General features: G+C 34.7%; 1 protein-coding gene across 5 annotated transcripts; it reads right to left on the minus strand.

The window, feature by feature from the left end:
* Positions 1 to 10,494: 10,494 nt before the first annotated feature.
* On the minus strand, positions 10,495 to 23,012 carry LOC147079335 (uncharacterized). 5 transcript variants are annotated; one of them, XM_085940090.1, is made up of 8 exons: positions 22,807 to 23,012; positions 20,654 to 20,799; positions 18,600 to 18,717; positions 15,194 to 15,355; positions 14,226 to 14,459; positions 13,654 to 13,785; positions 11,942 to 12,114; positions 10,495 to 10,694 (listed from the first exon to the last, which is right to left on the minus strand). In XM_085940090.1, exons 2-8 carry the CDS (start codon positions 20,794 to 20,796, stop codon positions 10,604 to 10,606), a joined length of 1,053 nt encoding a protein of 350 aa, XP_085796216.1. In that variant the 5' UTR covers positions 20,797 to 20,799; positions 22,807 to 23,012; the 3' UTR covers positions 10,495 to 10,603. The 5 variants fall into 5 exon arrangements, with proteins under 5 accessions (XP_085796216.1, XP_085796221.1, XP_085796227.1 ...); XM_085940095.1 differs by having other exon boundaries at positions 22,803 to 22,981; XM_085940101.1 differs by lacking the exon at positions 22,807 to 23,012 and adding an exon at positions 21,836 to 21,975.
* Positions 23,013 to 23,496: the final 484 nt, after the last annotated feature.

The following is a 23,496-nucleotide window of genomic DNA, read 5'->3' on the forward strand; positions in this document are numbered from 1 at the left end:
ATCTATACGTTTCAACGCTGTGATATCACCATTGCGATGGGAATAACTCAATAAACAGAACACTTTACATAAAATTAGTATTTGTTTATTTATTGACTTCAAAGTAATGGCTATCGTGACATCAACTTCAGATAGTGGAGCATCCTCCTTACAAGTTGCGATCAGCTGGAACATCATATCATGTGATATCAAATTATCCAAATGTGGCTGGGTTAAATTCACGTGATCTAAGACCATTCTGTGAAGTTCAATATAAATTATGTTATTGTGTTAGGAGATTATACATATCTTCTCCATAGAGCCAATGTCACTATAAATCAGGCATGTCCAATACGTTGATCACGACTGACTGATCAATTATGGGATGAATTTTGGTTGACCGCACTCTAGGTAACGTAAACGTGCCAGTAGTTGACCACTTAAGAAAAAAAATCAACAAAAATGACGATTAACGTTTAGCATTAGACCGAATGTTGGCAAAGCAAGTCTACTCATAATGGATCAAATGTCTTAATTAATATGACAAGACAAAAATTAAGAAAGGGTCTGTTACAAAAAAAAAACTTGGTTTTTCAAAACCATGTTGCTGTTTCAGGGCTTCCTGTCAGACCACTCTAGCCCATAGCTACTTGAATCAACTTGGTAGCAATGGGCGGTTCAGTAACAAGTTACATAGGAGAGGATTTTGTTTGACAGCAAAATATCATCAGCTTTGTTCGGGTAACAAAAGGTGCAAAATTAGTTACTTCAAAGTAAAAATACAAAAATATATTTATTTTAGCAACTAAGTACATACATACTACATAGTAACGCATAGGCTCAGTACTTACCAAAATAAAACTTAACATAAAAATCCTTAGATATTCCAAATAAAGTCCAATTCCGGAACTAAATAAACATTACGAGTTTTGCTTACTTGTGTCAGGTCATTTATGTGGGATACTACCGCCTTCCATTCATAGCTAAGTACATCGGGTGGCTCTGGCCATTTCCATAGTCTCCCGCACTTTTGCATCGATGAAATAGTAGCTTTTACTTTAGAAATATGGACGATTTTCCCCGGGAAGTATTATAATATAATGTTCATTAATGACTTTCATAACGGGCAGCCATCGAGTTTTAGGCTTAAAGCTTTCATCACTAGACTCATGCCATTCACTCTCCGCTGAGTCTGAAATGTCAACACTTGGGTTAGAAGACTCAGAAGAAAAACGCATTTTCTTCTTGACTGCTTTCAATTTCCCCATTTTTTTTCTTCCTTTGCTTGCTCATTCAGTTCTTTCTTTCTTTGCTTCTCTGCAGCTCGTTCTTTTTTCAACCATTCCATTTCTTCTTTCTTCCTCTTTTTGTTTAGGAAATACTTCTGGAAAGGTTTACCGGAAACACTGGTGGGGTTTTTTTCTCTTTTTGCTTTCTTCTTGAATTTTTCTTCCTCTTCACCGGGGAAGAAAAATGTCTCTTGAATGGACTACGAACATTTGATGGACCAGCCACGGGTTCACTGGCGATTGGAGACGAAGTATCATTACAAATCCTTATACCAGCCTTAGGTGCACTGGCGATTGGAGACGAATTACCATCACAAGTCGTTAGACCAGCCACAGGTGCCCTAGCGATTGGAGATGAAACATCATAATAATTCATAGTATTCCAGGCGGCCAAAGACATCATATCATCAGTTTCCTCTTCTTGCAATGCCTCATCGATGAGTCTGACCGGCTCAGGTGGAGTGATATTTTCCAATTCATTTTTTACTTTTGCCACAGTGCGAACAGTGACTTGTCATCTTGATCAGGTTCGTTGTTTTTGCGGAATGATTCAAGATTTTCCTCATCTATGTTTTTACTCAGGAATTGCAGTCCTCTCTCTAAATACCGCTTGCGTTCCTCTGATGTAACCATTGAAGACACACTTTCAGATTCTCCTGGTACTGTTACAGCTTGAGGGCTCCATGGACAAAGTCCACATTTTCGGAAATTTCTTGAGGAATTCTTTTGTACTTGTAGAGGACTGTCGTTGGTGTGGTTATGCATTCTTTATCGTCGGCATTTACCTGCTGGTACACTGTCTTGATTCCTTTTTTGGCTAAGACCCTGCTCCTCTAAGGGCGGCAGGTTATATGAAAGTATGGTGAAGCAGGCAGGTTATATAAAAAAGTATGGTGAGGTAGGCTGATAAACAATTTGCGCCAAAACTAACGTTAACATTATTAATTATATGGGTACGTTATAATGACCAAAGTAAATCCTCTGTGATGCCCTGCATTTTTTTAATCGCGATGCTATTTCTCACAAGTTGTCGACTATTGTTGGCCTGCTTCATTCAGTTGCTATATATTCAGGGCTATAATTCAAGAAATTTTTGTTTTTCGAAGGAAAAATACACAAACCCGTCGGTGAAAAAATACAAAAAAAAAGTTGATGCCTAGGTCATCTACTGGATAGAACCACCCTAGACACTTCTAATTAATAAATAATCATCGTTCCATACTTATGAATGTAAAAATTGTTCAAAACTAAGTGATATAATTTTATTTAATTTATCTAGTAGTTGACCACCCTGGTCAACTACTGAAAAAGTATTAAAAAAAGTTTGAGTAGTTGACCCCCCCACAAACTTGCTTCCTTGTAAGTATAACTTAAAAATTACAAATGATCTCGATACTTCAATATTATGACTGCCCGTAATGCATTAACTTGATATTTTGAAGTCAAAAACATTAAATTGCCATATGCTTACATCCACTGATATCCTTAACAATTTACGTAAGAAATTAAAAAGCTTATGGCGTGATGTGTTGTTTTCAAATAGCTGCTATGACGCTCCTATGACATATGGTGATGTGTTAGTTCCTCAATCTGACCACAGATGGCTTCACTTATCTGAACTTTACAATTTAGAGCAATCCCGCGTCTACGTTTCTTATTTTGAGCATTTTATTGAAAAAAGGTCAACTACCAGTACATTTACCTTATGTATATAGAAATTGAATCACGAAAATGTAAATATAATGTAAATGTAATATAATATGATTTCATTGAGTTTTTGAAGGGGAGGCATTAATCATTCATATTTTTACTTCCTTAACCAGCAGTTGTTTTAAAATTAATCACAAGGTAGCTGCCTCGTATCACTCGATTCTGCCGCAGGAGTGGGAGAAAGAGAAGATGTGAATCTCCACCATTTAAACTGAGGCGTAGTTCCTCTTACTGTTGCGCGGTAGGCCTTTTGCAGGGTATTAGAATAGTTTGACAATGAGAGCAACAACTGCCCAAAAGAATACCATAACTTGTCAATTTTTCGATGACCGGGAAATTCAACTGTTTATGAAAATCTTGGTCGTTAAAAATGACAGAATTTCAAAGTGGTCACGATCCTCAGCCATGAGAAAATGACTGAGAAGAAGAACCAAATATAATACGTTTGTTCAAGTTGACAAATGACAATAGGAGTGGTAAATTACTGCCAGTTTTAATATTGGATAGTGCGTCACAGCCTACTTGATGCTTGCATGCCTGCTATAATAGATATACCAACAGAAGTTAGTTTATGCTTGAGGGTCTCAAGTGTTTCCAATAAGTACTTTCAATCGTAATATACTTGCCGTTGGTAACCCAAGTGGCAAGGACCTGTTGGCAAAAATGAGTTATTTATGGAGTTAGACATGGCTGTACTTGGAAATGCCATCAGTTTTATGTTTGCATTTTGACAGTGGTGCTTTACGGTTGCAAGTTATAGCACCTTATGAAGGTTCACAGCAACGGTACTTCAAGAGGGTGGACCATACAGCCTCTCATCACATTGTACGTGAAGAAGTGATTTGCTATTTGCCTTTAATTCAAGCCAATCAGATTCCGGTGTCCTGGAAGGTTAAAGTTCTGGTGTCCTTGAAGGAAGGCCAAATACCATCCATAGCACATATACGGCAGAGCTACAGAATGCTGGCATTACCCAGGGAGATAGAAACAACTGCGATTCTTGGAGGCGCCACATTTTCGCCATACTATGCTCTAATCAAAGACCGGATGTGAACTAGGAAGAAAATTATTTAGAATGTCATCTTCGGTGTCCCAAAAGTGTGTCAAAGAGTTATGCCGTGACGAAGTGAAAACTATTTTTTGGTAATATAAATAAAGATACAATAAAATTCTGATTTCAAATTGCACTCCTATAAAGGTGCAAATAATTGTCACGTATACCGTTTAAGCTTAGCAATCTCAATATGATCTGTTATGTTCAAAATGAACATAACTAACCTGGCAACCCCGTCGAATATTTATGGTCAAGTCATGGAGCGTTCGCGATTCCAGAGATGTCGCTGTTGGAATTTCCGGCCGCAACGGACGTCGCGAGGTGCGAAAGAAGCAACGCTGCTTTTTGATTCTGTCTGTCACCCAGGATAGTCGTGCTCTGCTTTGGTTTTACCAACATTTATAATGGACGTCACTTAAAGCAGCACGATTGCAGCCGCAGTGCTTGAGGCCTTTGTGTCGTTCCAAGTTTGGTATTGTAAAACTATTATTATTTGATTCACTTATCTTCCAATGTTTCTTTTAAAACTTAGCTGCTTGCCGTTATTATAGTATTTCCTTAATAACCTTTTAATGTAATATTCTTGTTTTCGCTATAATATAGTTCGGTCAAGTACATAATTGGCTCTTTCATTTATTATTTCCCCTTTATTCCACTCTGCTATATAATTATAATCTTTCACGGTATCAAGACCGTGTGGCGCCCAGGACTTTAGTAAGTACATCTTTAATCATAGATTGCACGTGCCTTCAGCCGTGCAATTCCTTTTTGTATTTCTAATTTAATTTTTACAGTTGTCAGTTGCGAGGTTACGGAAGTAATTATTGTTCAGCTTGAAAAGGATGCACGCAACCCATGCCTTTGTCTCATGCTCTGTTCTTTTATACTCTACTCCTACCTAGCTAGAGACTTTCTTTTTCTCTTTTATTTTGTAGTTGTGACGATAAGGATCACAACTACAAAATATTAATATATCAGATCATAGAACTATCCGGCAGCTTCAATTGTAATTTTTTGACACTGAATTTTCTTTAAATTTGGCCGATATCTATCTACAGCTAACAATACTTATTATAAAATGACAGTAATATTTATATTTCAATGCTGCTAAAATAGTATGAATTTAATATCCAAAATGAAACAAGCTATTACCTAATGATATACAATACTTTCTTGTGAAATATATTTCAAGCATTGTTTTTTAATGCATTCTGCATAGTATATAGTAACTGTTTGCGTAAAAAAGTAGTTTTGGCCAATCAATAGTACCTACATTAATCATGTGGACATAATGTATACCTTTTGACTTTCTTTTTTTCTAGCGTAAAGATTTGTCTTCATTTTTCACATAACATCAGCACATCAGAGCAGACTTCAACCACTATAAAAAAAAAACATAAATTATATAATTTTTCAACAAAGTGATTAATAAGGAATAATATGAAATCTATGTATTGCAACATTTGATAGCGATTCCAGCACATGGCTTAAATTGGTAACTGCAGAAAAAATTAAATTCCTTGCATCGATACATTGTTAGTAAATAATAAAAAAATGGTAACCTACTATAATGATGTCATGTTTTAATTGCAACAAAAAAATGGCTTGTACTACTTTAATGCGTGGTATTTTAATTTTTGACCAAGGGACCTGCAAGGTCTAGCGAGGCAGCTGGCTCTGCGAGTATATATTATAAAATTTATCCATCTGCAAAGAAAATTTTTCTTGAACAGGTTTGTTTTAAAATAATTTGAGTTTATATTTATACTTCTTCATACTGAGGAACTCAAGTCCTATGATTAGGGTTACGGCTTGCCTTTTATACAACGAAGCACCACGCCTGGTAATCAGTAAAATGCATGACATGTAAGAGAAAAGTAGTCTTAATTCATTTTGTTTGTAGGCCTACTAGATACCGTGTGTTCTTTTCAACTCGTCTTCGTCTTCTCTGCAGATTAAGTGATTCATCTGACTGTTTGCAGAGATTCTGCACTTTTAGAAGACAAGTATTTATTCTATTATATTATGTACTGTAATTTTGAGGTTAAGTAACATTTCCGTAATATAAAAAAATACTTACATCTGATAGACTAAGCCTAATGATTCCGTTTTGCTGTGGATCTCTTGATTCAAAAAGGGCTGAAATAAAAACATTAATAAAATGAAAAAGTAAATGATAATGTGACCGATAACAGATGACACAGACTGGATGACAACGTGGACAACGGCATGTCCAACAATGAAAAGCAAAAGAAAAAGTTTTACTTCTGTCATGTGTGCTCACCATACATAATTTTTTTTCAATACATATTCGCAATAAACAGTACTCTCTCAATAATCATCGTCAGGGGCGTGACAACCCGGTGTGGGTCTTGATCTCCTCCAACAGCTCCCTCCACCTGTCCCTATCCTGCGTGGCCGCTTTCCAATTCGGTACCCCCAGAATACGGCAGTCACTGGCAGCTCCATCTAACCAGCGAATCTTTGACCTGCCTCTTCTTCTACGCCCTATTGGGTTGCTAGCCATCACTCTCTTTGCCGGTTCATTGTCATTCATACAGTGCACATGACCTAGCCATCACAGTCTCCACATCTTGATTGATTGAACTGCGGTGTAATCTTCGTACAGCCCGTAGAGCTCAGCATTATATCTTCTCCTCCAATTGGTGCCGTCCCTGATCGGTCCTTATATACGGCGGAGAATTTTTCTTTCAAAAATGTTCAGGGCTCGTTTATTTCTCAGAGTTAATATCCAGGTTTTCGATGCGTAGGTGAGCACTGGCTTTACAAGTGTCTTGTATAGAGTGCTTTTAGTTCGGCGAGATAGTATGTGGGACTTAAAATGTCTCAACAGGCCAAAGTAGCATTTATTCTCAGACATGATTCTCTTGTTGATTTCTTTTGTAATATCATTATGTCGAGTTACAAGTGATCCAAGGTATATGAAACTGTCAACCGTATCACACTTGTATGCACCAATATCTAACTTTGGTGCGCCTTCTCGTGGTGTGACATAGACAGGTATGTATTTAGTTTTTGCCTCGTTTATTTGTAAGACCATTATTTAGGCAGAGGCTTCTAGTGCTGTGAATGTCTTTTTTAGCGCCAATTCTGATATGGCAATGATGTCGATATCATCGGCATACGCCAGCAGCTGCACAGGGTTAGTAAATATCGTGCCGCTGCCACGGGCATCAATCCTTGGATCCCGTATCGCCTTTTCTAGCACGATATTAAAAATAAGGCATGCCAGAGCGTCACCTTGCCTGAGGCCATTCAGTTAATTAAATGGCTCGGATATTTCTACTTGAAGCTTCATCCAGCATTGTACTGGTGTCATTGTCATCTCTACAAATTTAATTATTTTCATCAGAATTTCAAATTCTCGCATTGCTTCGTATAACCGGTTTCGATTAATGCTATCATAAGCTGCCTTAAAATCGATGAACAGGTGATATGTGTTAAATCTGCCTTAGAGTGAATATTTGAGTAACAAATGATCTCCCTCGTTGAAAGCCTCCTTGGTGGTGCCCGAGTATTCCTTCTACAATGGGTTCCAGCCGCTGGAATATCAGAATCGACAACAGTTTATATGCAGAGTTAACGAGTGTCACCTCTCTGTAGTTGCTACATTGTAGTTGGTCTCCTTTCTTGTGCAGGGGAAAAATCAGCCCATCCTTCCACTCCTCTGGCATCTTTTCTGAAGTCCGTACTTGGTGGATTAGGCTATGCAAATGTTTGAGCAGGCTTTCCCCCCCACATTTTATTAATTCACTCTGTAGGTTATCTATTCCAGGTGATTTGTTTGTTTTTAACTCTCTCAGTAATCCGCAACCCCAAAAACCAGACAAGTGTCCAATTAGTGAAAACGGCGGACATACATACAAAATATGGTAAAAATTAAAACAGGTATTTCGTAAAAATAGTTTTTTTGAGAAATTTGTACTAGCAAATTAGTTTGATTTATAATCAAAATCAAGTATTTACTAAATTATACATATTTATGAACTAAATATTAAACAGTAAATCACTTGATACAACCAGTTGTTCAAAGGAGAAGTTTGCAAAATAAACCCGTCTGTCTGCGTTGTATACTTGTACACGGCGGCTACTGAATTTGACAATTGAATACCCGCGAATTACAGAGCCTGATTCAACTAGTAAAAATAACGGTGGATTATAGTAGTTGTCGGATAATCGAGCGGCGTATTACTGAAAGTGTACTGTATAACAATTTATATTTACTCATCAAAAGCAACATGGAGAGATACAAAATCACCAAAGCATAATGTTCCATTTTTCCTCATGTATCTTAATATTAACGTGGATAGGACATCAATGCTAACTTGGTAGCCTAGCTCCAGAATGGTATCTCGCAATCTTTCTGCTTTCAACACTCCTGTTTTTTCTTTTGTGTGTTTCATGAATGCGGTTTGCCAGTGTTTTAGGCTGCACATCGGATCCTTGAAGTCCACAAATTTTAATCTCCCACTTCCTGAACTCTTATAATGACATGACGTCGCTGTAGGATTGGTTTGTCGAATAGACCAAATGTAAAATGTTCAGATGAAAAACAAATTACATTATCCTATATTTAAATACATGGAGGTATTTAAATTGTTGTTTTTACAGCATATGAATGCTGTTTTCATTACAAAGCAATTTCAAGAAAAGGATGTTTCTGGTCCATTTGGAGACAAAAAAATATTCTGCATAACAAGGTCGATTCCGACAAAAACGGATATTCGACAAACCAATCCTATAGCGACGATGAGTTAAGGCAAATAAATAAAATATAGGTTTAGATGGGTCGAAGAGCGTAGTGTAACATTCAAGAGAATTGAATTTACATTGCATGTACTCACTATAAGCATATCACATTAGTGTGAGGTCCAATAATTTTGCAACGAAACAAGAGATAGTCAATTAGCTTGAAATAAATACAGTCAAGAATAGCAACCGTAGCAACATTTTGACTATAGAAAGAGAGCTTCATTCAAGTTCATACTTTTTGTACTATAACATTTGACATCAAAGACTGCTTCTTCGGCCATGTCTGCTTTAGCTGGAGCATATGGACACCATACGGCGCCTCCAATAATCCCAGTCGCTAGCCAGTCCTCTTGCGTAGTTCCAGGTTATACCAGTATTCCGTAGATCCGCTTAATAATATTGATGATATTTTCATATAATATACATAAATTTATGGATATTATAATATTACATTTGCTCAATTTGCTTGGTGGTGCTTCAGTACCGCAGTGCATATGAACGAGCCGCCACTGTCCATACCACTATATGAACCACAGTGGATATTAGACGCACAAAACTTAAATAAGCGTAAAAAAAACTCCAGCCAAGCCAAAACATCAAGATAACTGTTTGAACAGTAACGTGCAGTGTGAGCATGGGAATATATTCTCATATAAAGTGTTCTATCAGTGTCATTAGCAGCTGATTGCGATTAGTGCAGTTAAAAGTGAAAACGATGAAACAAATCAAATTAGTTTAGTGATAATGTAAAGTAGATAAATTTAATATAAATTATATTTAAGGAAAAATCACATGAATGAAGATAAATAACAAATATTATACAGCTCATTGGATAACCGAATGGTAAGCAATTGTCTATATTACATTTGTTGTCCGCCAAATGACACACTTAAAAATAATTTATCATAAGTATAAATAATAATAAATTACGTCTTCGACAGACCTGACGTGAATGAATATGATGTGATGGAGTAACTGGTGAATAAAAAATAATGTGTGTGGGTGCTGCATAATTATTTTTAGGCACTCATGATATAAATTATTTCATTCATTGGCTTTACATACAATAATGGTACTACCTACCTATTGTTTCACTAGTATAAAAGTAAAGTTGCGTTACTAGTTCCTAAAAGTGTCAGACTAAACTTAAACCAATCGGGTAAGTAATCAAAAGTCACTTTCTTTTTATAATAAACAGACATCACTATATTCTACGTTTTTAAATATATGCATTAGAATTAAACAATACCTATAACTTTTAATATGTAGGTCCTACACATTAAAAATAAATACTATTCATTAATAATGTTTTTTTGGATAGAACATGAAATAAAAATGTAGTATTAGTTCTCAGACAATTTCAGGTTAAAAAGTTATTAACATATTATTAAGTTTATATCGTGGCTACCACATCATTGAAAACCATATCCATCATATTGGTTGCAATACTTCCCACCAAACAGCTGAATAACATATTGAATTTAGTAACATTTAAGTATATTAGAAGGTACAATTTTTGGATCACCCCGTACTCGCTTCACTTCGAGCGAGTTTATTGACATTTTTTATTACTATTAGACCAGCTATTACGGACCACATATAAAAAAATCATATTATCAATTCTCAAGGCCAATTCTGTAGAGCGCCCCTTAAGCATGAGCATGAAATGAAAATAAAACATCAATCATGTCACTTGTTATTTTCATTTTTATTTACGAATATATTATAAAAATATGGCACAAATAAATTTAGTTATATAGGAACATTTAGCTTATGTACATATTTTATATTTTTGAGTTCACATTTTTTTATCTGTCTGTTCAAAATAATCCCAGTATCTTTTTACTTCAATCCCTTCCCAATTTCGTATTGTTAAAGATGAGAAGAATCTGAAAAAAAAACACTCATTAAAAGTAAAGTTATTGTAATTTTATTTTAAAAGTATCAACTCGATTATAATCGACTTAATTGCCTTTTATTAAATAATTTTAAAGATAATAAAACAATTATATTGGGGGAAAAAACAAAAATTCAATCAATATTTTATAGGCATAACTAAATAATTATAAGATAAAAAGAACTTTTTATATACAACGTTTTTAAATTTTGTTTGTTGAATTATTATGCTCAATATGCTCAAACTTGTACTTGATATGAAGTAAATAAAAAACAAACAAACATAGAATACTGAAATGTCATTTTGATTTCCATAGTAACGCACGTATATATTAATAATTTAGTTGCTAGGACCACCCACTTAACCACCAATAATAGTGGATTGGATTATGGATTTTTTTCCGAAATAACTTTTCATACAAAACAGAATTAACTGAAAATGAATTCAATTCTACTTAAAGATGGCTAAAAGTATTAAAAGAATGCATTGGCATCGTATTCTGATATATTCTAAAAGTTTCAAATGTCTAGCTAGTCGGGAAGTTAGTTAAAAATCGATTGCAAGATTTGTACTGTATAAACAACCACCGGACAAATAAGAATACGAGCTAATAAAAACGTTGTAAAACACAATTCCAGCATTTAAATTAACGTTATGGAGTCATTAAAACAAAATTTATTAAAATCGTACCACTGAAACATTACAACTTTGCAGTTCGGACTATAAATGTAGGTGTCGAATACATAGTTGAAATCCATATAAAAGAAATTAGATCTGGCATTTTTTGTACATCAATGTTTCTATTGACACATCACAGAAATATTGGATATCCAGTAATATTTTATAGAGGCATGAGGCACTGACAGGTTTGGATGACCCATGGGACCATTTTGTCTGTGTGATAAATCGACATTGGACATTTACCCCTTCACTTCCACCTGATTTAGCCTAGTACATCGTTGCTCTAACTTGTAGACCTCATACATCCGAAACACTTTTTTGTTCAGGATCCATTTCTCTTCTTTCGAGGTCTCTTACTTATTTTCGATTTCGTAATTTATTATGAATATTTTGAATTCACGGGATCTCATAGAAATTCAATGTCACGTTAGGAGAGATAGCGCAACTTTATCAATAGTCAAAGGTCAATAGAATTGTTTGTTATCTATGTCATTTGAAGCTCCCATAAATAAATAATACACTTAGTAAAAGTTAAAAATATATAAAATTCATGCATACTTATCAACTATCTGCTTTAAACAATTTTCTTCATTAACAGTTAACCCATCCAGAACAACGGACATATTTGATCGAAGTAATGTCCGACAATTCACACCCACCAAGTGTGTCGCTATATTAGTCTTTCCCAGTGAATACCATAAAGCGAGCCTTGCTATATCAATTTCTTTATCCTGTAAATTTAAATTCAGTTATCATATTTCCATTATTTTTAGAGAGATTAAGTGAGGTGTCTACTTCCACATACAGTCAAAATCTAACTAAAAATACTTGAACGTAATATATTTTATGTCTAATTTCACATAGGTAATTATCTATAACTTGAAGATGCAGTGAAATGAATAAACCTAAACGTAAAAATTAAGATGACCAAGTATTTATGACTGTCGCGAAAAAATAGACACCCCCAAAACATTTTGGTGGGCAATTCGAAAGTACTGTTGTTTAATATTTGGGAACCAATTTCTTCGAAAAGAATAAGATGAAATTCAAACTCGTCAATAGATTGAAGAGTGGAAACGCAGCATCCTTTGCACTGAAGAATCTTCACGAAGATGAAATTCTGGATATTTATGCAATGTGACTGTGAAACTAATAGTTCTGTATGGTTATGAAGCTTGGAATGAAACGGAGAAACTAGAAAAGGCTATTCAAGTGTTCTCTTAATAATACTTAGACCGGTTAAATGGGATCAAGGATGGCATATCTATATGATGGTTATACAAAAGAGCTCCAATAGGCACTCGGCCCTTAGACTACCCCTGGAGGAGAATGGCGGACAATGTCAGAGGGTTGCGGAGAGAGAGAGCTTGGAATAGATTCCTGGAGTGACCGTTGAACAGTCAACCATAGATTTGAATGATCTATGGTGCCAGTTTAACCTTATATCTTTCCTTAAATATCTATGCAATCTTCACAATAGCACTCCTTCTTTGACACTCAATTCTAGTATCAATCGTAAAAAATCGCATGACTTTAGGCTCACATGGACTTAGGAATCTCATTTTTATATAAAAATCTCAGACGGGAATGGGACCATCCTAGAAAAACTCAAAAAAGACATTTAGTAAAAAAAATAATTTGTCCAAACAATCTCTTTTAAGATATTGTTATCTTTTGAAATACATTCACAAAGCTGAGAAAATGACACGTTTCCATACGGTTTATCGCCCATTATGAAGACTAGTCGCAACCATAGTTCACAGGAAGTATCCACTTAGGTGAAAATTTCTAGGGCAGTTTGGACAAGGTGATATTTAGCGGGGAGTTTGCGTGTGTTCCGCGTACATTAATCTGTGGCGTGATTGAAGGGATGGTGCAGTCACACTGTTGTGCTGAGATCTATGGACAGTATGGAAATAGCAGCTCAATCAATCAATTAAAATTAGGAGACTAGCATATGTGCACAGTACGAACTGGCAAAGAGAGTAATGTCAAGCCATCCAATAGGCCAAAAATTCACTGACAGGATGGAGGAATTTGCCACATACATATTTGGGGTACAAATTAGAAAGTAGCTATTATGGATAGGAACAAGTGACTTGAGTTATTTGAAGGAGTCAAGAACCTGTAAAAGGCTAGGATAAATCATCATATCCATTATAATATAATAAACGTAAAGAACTTACATGTTAAGGCATCTACAAATAAGCAAGTAACAGAAAGCAACCTGCAAATATAATAAGCGATTATTTTTACGAGTATGAACTAACCTGACAATACTGAACTGCTTTTGAACATGTTTGCTTTATTTCATTAGACGCCGGATGCCATGACTGTGGTCTATTATTAGTTAAGAGTCCCATTGAATGACTTGCAGCAGAAATGATTCCTACACCTTCAGCCTGAAACATACGATTATTTTATATGTTTGACAGATTGTTGTGTCGATGTCAGGATCTGGAACACCTCAAGAAGTTTTTTAAACGAGAAATGGATGTTAGCCATTTACTCAACCTATTAGTTCAATACCCTGAGTTCAAACACACATTGGAAATAACAACACGTGAATTTGCCAGACCCGGGATTCAAACTCACAATTTATCAAGTGGGTACGTTATCACTTGGCCATTGAAGGTGAGTGGTGTATATTTTGGTATCCGTAAACATCAGAAGTACAAAATCCGTTACACGTAAGTGAGAGAGAGAAAATCAAAAAATTGTCGTTAAGTTGAAGTTACTAAACTTTTTGTTTTGCCAACCTATCAACTATGTATTGGATTTATAATATTTGTCACATAGTTTTCTATTCAATACAAATGATTTACACATTACACTGGCTTACCTGAAAAAATTCCATATAGTTATCAAGTTCAGAGTCTATCAGTGTGTTTCGGCAATATGTAAGAATTGTATCTATTTTAACAGTTGAGTTTTGTATAATATGTTGTAAAGTATGTAAAGGGTATCCTGTAATCCCAATAAACTTTGCTTTTCCTTTGTTTTTCATATCGAGTAGAGTTGGTAGAGTTTCATTCAAAATCAATGTTTGACTTGGTGAAAATTCTACATCGTGTACCTTAAATAAAAAAAATGTTAATATAAAAGATTTATAATTTGACCACATTGTGACACGTTGACACTTTTCTCCACCAATTTACTTAACCCTGTGTTGCTTAGTGGTTTCACTGAGAAACCACCCGCTATTATTTTTGTGCTGCCATTGCCATCTAATTTTGAGTAGCCACATTTTTTATAATGATAAACTAACAGTCATCTATGTATTAAAAATAAAGTTCACGATTTAAAAACGGTTACAATAGATTTCTACCAAAATGATTATACAGAAGTTAGATATTTTGAGTCGGCCACGTGCTGCAGATGCCTGAAGAGAATTTCAACCTGGCTTGACTGATCTTCAAGTCAACAGGATTCTGCGTCCTTGATTGGCGCTAAATACTATCCACGGAGTGTTGCTGGCATGAGCTGGAATGATGCAAGAAGGCTGGCGAGCGACAAGGATTCTTGAAGGCGCCATGTGGTGTCCATAAGCTTCAACTAAGGGGCGGCCATGGTTAAAGAAAAGACTTAAAATAAATTACCATGTTCGCTGCTAAGCAGAGTGGAGATTACCCCTTGTGTATGTGACGAATCTCTTGAGGGGCTGGGCCGCTGAAGGTGGCAAGGGGATGTGAATTATCAATTAATTATAATTCTGAAGTGTAAGTACAGGCCTACATAGTACATCTTTCCTTAAGCAAATTATACAATTATTTGTTAAAATGATGACATATATAGTTATATTATTTTTACCTGAATTATATCCACATAATCAAGACCCAAGGCTTTCAAACTGTTATCCAGACCAGATATGATCTTGTTCGATGAAAAGTTAAACATCTTGTCATATTCTAATTCATAGCGGCCAACTTTTGTTGCGATATAATACGCTTGTCTTGGGACGTTTTTGAGTGCCTAAAATAAAATGTAGTTCGGAGATAAGAATGGAAAGAAATACAAGACATTGAAATAACATAACTTTAAATAAAGACTCCTTATTCTCTACAGTGTGTGATGCTTATCTTTAAAACTCATTCACTGCTGACCAGTTAATTAGTAATTAATTACCACTTTTAATTATCATGCTAATAGTATATAATGGCCATCTAATGTGAACACGCCAGTCGCGTTGTCAGCAATATCTAGAATAAGTACTTTACATTGTGTTTTATTTTAATACAGTAGGCAAGTAAAAAAATGTTATAAAAATAAAAAGTATTTAGGTAGGTGCTATAGGAGTTTATTAGCAGTTTACAAAAGACATCTTAAACTAGGGTTGTCATTCAGGGACACACCATTGTTATTGACAGTGGTGTCCCGACGACCCAGAAAATGTTCGGATATTTAGTCAAAACACGGCAAATCGCATAGTGAGGGTAATAGAGCGTGTGGGAGAAGAGAGTAAGGATGAGAAATGTGAGTATAATGCGTGCGTTGCTTGTTCACCAGTCAGTTAGATCAAGGTAAGATTTTCGAATTATCGAATGTTTGAAATTAATAATTAGAATTATGACTATACTAAGGAGTGATTGTTTATTAAAGAGGAAAGTTAAAATGAAGAAGTATTTTGCACAGTTTGCAAATTATACATTTCGGTGCGTCACGGAGGAATGGGCGATGTCAAGCATCATAATGAGACAACTGGACACAAAACTACAATGGCAGCTGAATCCTCATCACGTAAAATAGACAGTTTCTGTGTCAAAACTGACCAAAAAATTGTGAAAATCAATTTGAAAAAAATATCCTGGTACACAAAATGATAAGAGTTGGCCAACTAAATTAAAAAATCGGTGTGAGTACTTATATACGCGCATTAGAAGTTATACTTTTTTGGCGTAACAAAACAAAAACAAAACTTGTGATAAACTAGATTCTTCGACTAGCTCTTAATTATCTTGTTAAATTACACACTCAAGAAAAAGGACCGCTTATTGGAACGCCGTTGGTTTATTTCTATACAGGTTAACTTATATTACTAAATTATATACTTAATGGTTTCTCGTTGTTTTTATTTTTCAAGTACCAACTGTCACTCTGACGTTTAATCGTTTGTTTACGTAAGGAATTGCAAATGGCCGACAATTATAAATTCGCTGCCTAGGCAACGGAACAATTCTAAACTATAATATTATACTGTATAATCGTCACGACTTCAGTACCATACCATGACGTAAAGGTAGTGCGTTCGGCTGATAACCGAACAATCGGTGGCTCGAATCCAATTAAGTGCGTTTTTTTTCGTGTGAAAAAATAAATTATGTGTTACATGTCACACGTCAAAAATACACTCTGATCTGATTTCCCAAACGCACCAAAAGAAGTAAAACTTCAAAAATGGTGAGTACCAATCAGCTGAGTACTTGTGAATAAGCATCAGTGGCGAAGGGTGACTTTTGGAAAGAGGTAGGCTGTGGAGATCAGAGAAGAAGAGCATACTTACGGGAGATAAGAAGATAATACTTACGATATTACTACTGATGAATAGGTGCACACTAAAATGACAACAACACATTGAATCATTTTACAACTGCCAGTTAAAAACGAATATTTGTCATATAAATTGTTGTGATAATATCTAATACAAGTTTTTTTGCTGTGTGCAAATCTAAATGAACCCTTGACCTTCCAGCTTTGATAATATATGATTTTTTAACAAACGTCAAACTCGAGAATGATATTCTTAAAATTTGGTCTGTCTTACTTCAAAATCAATCGGAAAACTAGACATTTAATAAATACTTATATATTTAAAGCACTGACAAATGACTTAGAGTACAAAATAAGATAATCTATTCACATTCAGAACACAATAAATCACTGAATTTTGTCTAACAAAATAAAACTCTACCACCGTGTTCGGAACAACAATCTGACTGAATTAAAATGATATAAATTATGTTTGTCTATGACTGAACTAATCTAAATAATAATCACGAGATACAATTATTTGTTATTTTTAAAAACAATTAATAATTATATCTGATTGAACCCAATAGACATTATTTTTTTAAATCATCTTATCTATTTATTATTTGCTTAAAGCGGCAGGCATAGACAATAAAATTTGCATAACGAGTTATATGCGGTGTCTCGAGCGCTTACCAAATGAGACATAATTTGTAGACTTGCCTGAAGAGATGAGTCATCATAAGCATAGAAAACAATTTTCGATTATGATGTTAATAATCGTCATTCAAAGAACAAAAACAGATGTCGCTACTCGCGTGTAATTTTTTGTTTGATTCTAAACTTGACTAAGAAACAGTCGCTAAATTCAAATTCTGACCATAGATGACTCAATATTTTAAAATATTCCACATTATATTAATGTATTTAAATTTGAAATAAATACTTGAAGATATAGTTTTCTTGGAGGTAGGCTTTAAATAATCGCTTAGTATGTAGCCTTCGCCACTGATAAGCATAGAAAGCGAAAGAGGTAATGCGGTCGCTGCTTTGGGTACTCTTTTGTATCCAGAGGACTGAGGAAGATATTTTATATTTATATTTTTTATATTATGAGAAAAACACTAGAGAGCGGCAGCTGTGGATGAAATGGCAAAGCTATTAGAAAATTAGAGGTAGAGAGCAATATTTGCTATCTATAAATACTACTAAAACAAAGCTTATGATTGTAGATAGAGTAGGTCTGTTTCAACAGAACAATGTGTTACAAAACTTAATATAATGCATGAGACGGTCCTGGGCTCGATTATAGGTTATTCGGATGGGTGTGAGAAAGAAATAAAGCGTTGTGCGACAATAATCCAATCCGCTTCGACCTTTCGGACACGGATGCAATATCTTAAGAAACAAAGAGATATACCTAGTTTGTGTAGTCCTTGGTGTTTTTATTTTGTATGGGGTTCAGTCCTGAACATTACGAGCCAAGAAAAATTAAATATATGACGTTTTAGGGATGCGGTGTTCGTGATGACTACTGAGGATGTCTTGGACAGAACACACGACCGATGCCTCGATACTATAAGAGCTGCGCATCAGTTAGAGACAGTCCCATGTATGCTGTATATTCTGGGTAAATAGCTGGTTCCAATATAAATGTTTAAAACAGCCTTGTAAATTTTAATGTGTATTTAGCTGGCAGCTTTATGATATATTGTAACCTTATAGTTAAATTCATTTATCATTTTTTTACCTTTCCGAGAATGGTTTCTGACATCCCTTGACCATACCATGGAGCAGTGTCTATGTAATTGATTCCCAGTCTTATTGCTTCAATGATAGTTTCAATTGCCTCCGCTTCTTTTAAGCCACTAAAATAAATTTAATTTATAATAATTTAAATAAAATTTAACCATTTATAATCATTTATTCAAAAAATATGGTGAACTGTAGAGGTTTCGTATAACTCTACAGCAGTCAAATTGTTGTCTATGATCATATACCATAGATAACAACGCAACGGAAATCAAACAGTTGTCTTCCGGCCTAGCTACAATGTAGTCCATACGTCCCGTTCGTCCGCGTATCCTTCTAAATTCAAAATTCAATCTACTTAAATTGACCAATGTAAATGTGACAGTCATTTACTCTGTGCCGTGTTTATACTAATTTTATTCTACAATATAAAACCATGATAATACAATCTCTGTATGTTATTCGTCACGTCGCGAAACACTTCATATCACGCACACATCCGCAACCTTCAGAACAGATAATAATAACATCGGGGGTAAGAACAACACATACGTTCATCCCTCCGATAGAACACCGTAATGTTACAGGATAAAAGTAGAGAATAACTTTAATTGACAAAAAATTTGAACGTAAATCATGGAACTGACTATTTAATAGAAAATTTTACAAGATAGTATTATCAATTAGCATTTAGTTGGTTGAATTCCATTTTACAAAATGATAATATAAATTATATTAAATTCGACAGGTTGGTCTATGGGTGGCTATTTTTAATATAGAATAGATTAATATATAATGGTTCAATAACAGGCAGATACAAAAAGCATAAAAAATCAAATTAAATTAGATCAAATATTAGGTACAGCCCACGTCGGCCTATAATGTCGTGGGTCCAAAGTTCAAATCCTGGGTCTGGCAAGTACACATATTGTTGTTCAATTTGTGTTTGAGTCAGAGTATGGACCTAATAGGTTCAGCAAGTGACTAACATCTATATCTCGTAAAATCATAAATCTGTTAATACAAACCTCTACCCTGTGGAGGCCCATAATATGATCTCTTTGGGATCGGACATGGTCAAAAGAAAAAGATTAAAGGAATATAATTGGAGAGTTATTGAATATAGTTAAAAAAAGAAAATACGTTAGTAGTATAAAATAAATACAATAAAAAAGTAGTCATCCAGATACAATTAGTCGTAGTTTTTGGACCAACTTATTTTGAAAGGGTCAAAGAACAAAACAGATCCACTCGATCACTGTGAAGATTCAAGGTTCTGCAGAGTCGAGCCACCTGACAATTGTAACCTAGATTGGTTATATATGTATGAATGAATAGTGAGAAAATGTGAGGATGGACATTGACTGGGTACATTAAATTTAATGTTAGACTAATTGTGAGGAATCTGAATGGTTATTAATTAATTTGAAGATAAAAATAAGGTCAGACATAGTACGGCGCGTTTCTAAAAATTGGATTTTGAAATGTTCCATTTGGGAAGAATAATTGAATAAGTTAATATGAAGGTAATTGCTGAAAGTTAGATGATTTAAAAAACATTTTTGCACTCGTTTTAATCTGTTGGCATGAATAATGTAGTGAGGGTTCCATACTGAACTGCAGTATTCGAGTTGCGATTGTACCATAGGGTTATAAAGAAGAATTTTGGTAGAAGGTTTTTTGAAATCCTTCCATAGCCTTAAAATAAAACCCAACATCAAATTGGCTTTGGAAATAATCGAATCAAAGTGGTAGTGGAACGTCTTTATAGTCATGATGATGATGTAACAACTAAACTAGTTATCAAATAATAAACAGACCTGTACAATTTAATATAATTTAATTATATGATCATTATTTTTATAATGACAGTGATACTTTGGAAAATTATTATGTATTCATTTTGGGTAAACAACCATACTAGAATTGTGGTGAATCACTGGTGGCAACGTGACGCATAGGATTGAGAGGATTGGGATCAACTTAGAGAGGACATCATTTAGCAGTGGATTGATTCAGGCTGATAATCAATGATCATATATGGCAACTTACTCGTACAACGGACTAAAAGCACCTCCACCAAGGGACAGGGCAGACACTTCTAACCCCGTATTGCCCAATGGGTTATACTTCATCCGAATAATGTCTTCTTTTTGGTGGAATCCTTCCACAAAGGTGGCCGGTAAATGCAACATTTTCTACGGAAAATATAGATAGGTGTACATTAATTACATAATATGATCATTCAGGCAAGTCACTGATGGTAAAAACATAGTTTTGAGATAATATTATAATCTTGTAAAGTGTATAAAAAATGCAGTTTTTGTCATATTTTTGTTCTCATTGATAACATGTACGGTATTTTATGATATTCTTCTGAATCTATTAGTATATTAACAGTTAAAACTTCCTCATATAATGTTTTGTCAGAAAAAGTATTTTTATTATTTATGCTATCAATCCTTCACTGATAGATTCCTAGATTTCTAAATATAAATGCAATAAAATACTTCAGCATTGTCGTTAAACTTTTAGAAATAATTCCCTTTTTATATTTCATTATTCGATATCATAAAAGAAAATCGTAATTCTCATTATATTAAAAGAAACATAATAAATTAACTGAAAACAAAGAAACAAAAAATTAAGTATTGAGTATTGTAAGTAGATCAGGAATGCGACAAAACAGACATTGTGCCAGTTAACACCTGTCTTCAGCGAGTTTTTTCACTCCATGAGGCCGTGATCGACAGGACTCATATACAAATTTCGCGAGTTATCTCGTCTGACTCAAATTACTAGCTATTTTCAAAAATTAAACACACAGCGACATCTGTTTGAATAATTATGAAATACTAAGCCACAATTTATCAGTATTACAGCGATTGTAGTAAGCCCAGTCGCACATTGAAAATCGTCTCGACTGGAATATAGTCATAAATCAAAACTGAGTGCAACATGCAACTTTCATATATGTGTATAGGCACGGCTGTGCGAGAATAGTGACGTCACACCCAAGCCAAAGTGAATGATGAAGTGCAAAATTTCGGAATTATACCTGCGGAATGGTCCCATCTTCCTCGTAGTAACCAAGTTCGACTGTATATAACTAAGACTAAAAGTAAGTAAGTACCTAGGTATACACAATATCGAAGGTACTAAGCTAAAACGCCGTTATGGCGATAATTAATGAATATTTATGGGTTTCGATCATTTAGAACAGGGATGGAGAACCTTTTTACGTACGCGTGTCAAAATTTCCCAAATATTATTTTTTAACTGTCTGACGTGCCAAGCAGTTTTGGTGGTTGTGACTGGTCCTCCGCCGTCTTTATCTGTCAGTCGCCATTTTGGAATTCAGCTATCTTTTTGTCATCGAATTATAGTACGCGGTCTATGACATTATAATATTTCGGCAAAAATTATAGGACGTGTTGAAAATGTAAGTTTTTTTGTTTGTCACATAAACATAATGGAGAATTCGAGAAAATCCAATGCCCTGCTTTATTTAAACACCTCTTACGACCGAAAAATGCTAACGCCGGCCACTGTCATTAACTGTCCCGTTAGTTTTTTAGAGTATACAACGTAAGACTACGACCATAGACTAATATCGCACACTGATATCTTATACTTATATTATATAGATTATACGGTACAGTTCGGTTATGAGGAATACAGCGGAAAACACATTTTGAAAATACCCGATATACTGGATTATTTGTTAGTTTGGGTTAGTTTAGGTTAGGTTAGGTTTGGTTAGGTTAAACTAACAAATAATCTAGTATATCAGCTATTTTCAAAATGTGTTTGCCGCTGTATTCCTCATAACCGAACTGTACCGATTATACTTACTACGTCCCTCGCTTCACGTTATTACATTATGACCCCTAACCAAACCGGCGAATTCAATTAATACCATTATTCAAAATTGTTGTATTTTTGACGTACTATACTTTTTTAATAGTACGCGAACCAAAATGTACTATAATTATAGTTCGGTTGGCAGCACTGCGCTCACTGACAGCTGATGGCAGCTCGCGACGGCGGAGAACCAGTAAAAAGACCCAAAAACACCAATGTAATGTAGTTGCAAATATCAAATCTTATAAATGCAATGATAGTGAAAGGAAAGAAGACGATCATTATATTATAAGGACGGGCGACAAGAAGTACAAAATATATTCTCTAGGTACTCTACCTACTTAAAATTTTATGTGTATTTTTCCCAAGTTTAGAAACTTTGAATTATCATCACATTGAAGTTAACGTGCAATATAATAATATTATATTACATTTATTATAATGTAGATAATATTGCAAACTAAAAACTAATAAGTCCGTCATCTGTCAGATGTGACGTGTTATAAAATAAAAGACAACCAATGAACCACTCAGATCCATAGTCTATGGGCGGATCTATAAAAGTATATTAGTCTATGAATTAGTCTATGGACTAATATCATAGCAGTGCTGCCATCTTTTCAAAGTGGGATAACAGAGCCTCCAAAATTATAGTATTTGGGGAAAAAATATAGTACGCCTTGTCTGTTCAAATCTACGTCTTCCTATTTTCGCTATTTTACTTAATGAAACAGGTAGATGCAAATATATTATAATGATTTAGGTACCTAGCTATGTTTGTTATTGCTTTCAATAAGAATCGATAGTTTGTTGTATCTCTCGTCCAGCTCGGCACAAACTGAAACATTTTTGTTAGACGAGTGCAAACTTGAGCTTTTCCAGCGAAATTCACACATTATCAGTGAAGTCCTAATAGTAAGTACACACGCACGTTCTTGCTCGATGGTTTTACGCTGATTCAAACATGTCTCAACGTGTGTGCCATCTGGTTCGATGGTTTTTTTTCGATATCAAACAAATTGCGCTATCCG

Source organism: Rhyacophila brunnea, unplaced genomic scaffold (assembly GCF_057557595.1).
Source record: "Rhyacophila brunnea isolate RB1 unplaced genomic scaffold, BYU_Rbru_1.0 scaffold_1, whole genome shotgun sequence".
In the NCBI taxonomy this organism is placed as follows: Eukaryota; Metazoa; Arthropoda; class Insecta; order Trichoptera; family Rhyacophilidae; genus Rhyacophila; species Rhyacophila brunnea.

Excerpts from the sequence above, each read along its gene's own strand:
- LOC147079335 (XM_085940090.1), bottom strand. The coding sequence starts at position 20,796 with ATGTTGCATTTACCGGCCACCTTTGTGGAAGGATTCCACCAAAAAGAA. Across the intron at positions 15,356-18,599 it reads CAGAAACCATTCTCGGAAAG|GCACTCAAAAACGTCCCAAG; the intron begins GTAAAAAAATGA and ends ATTTTATTTTAG. Across the intron at positions 13,786-14,225 it reads ACTATATGGAATTTTTTCAG|GCTGAAGGTGTAGGAATCAT; the intron begins GTAAGCCAGTGT and ends CGTATGTTTCAG.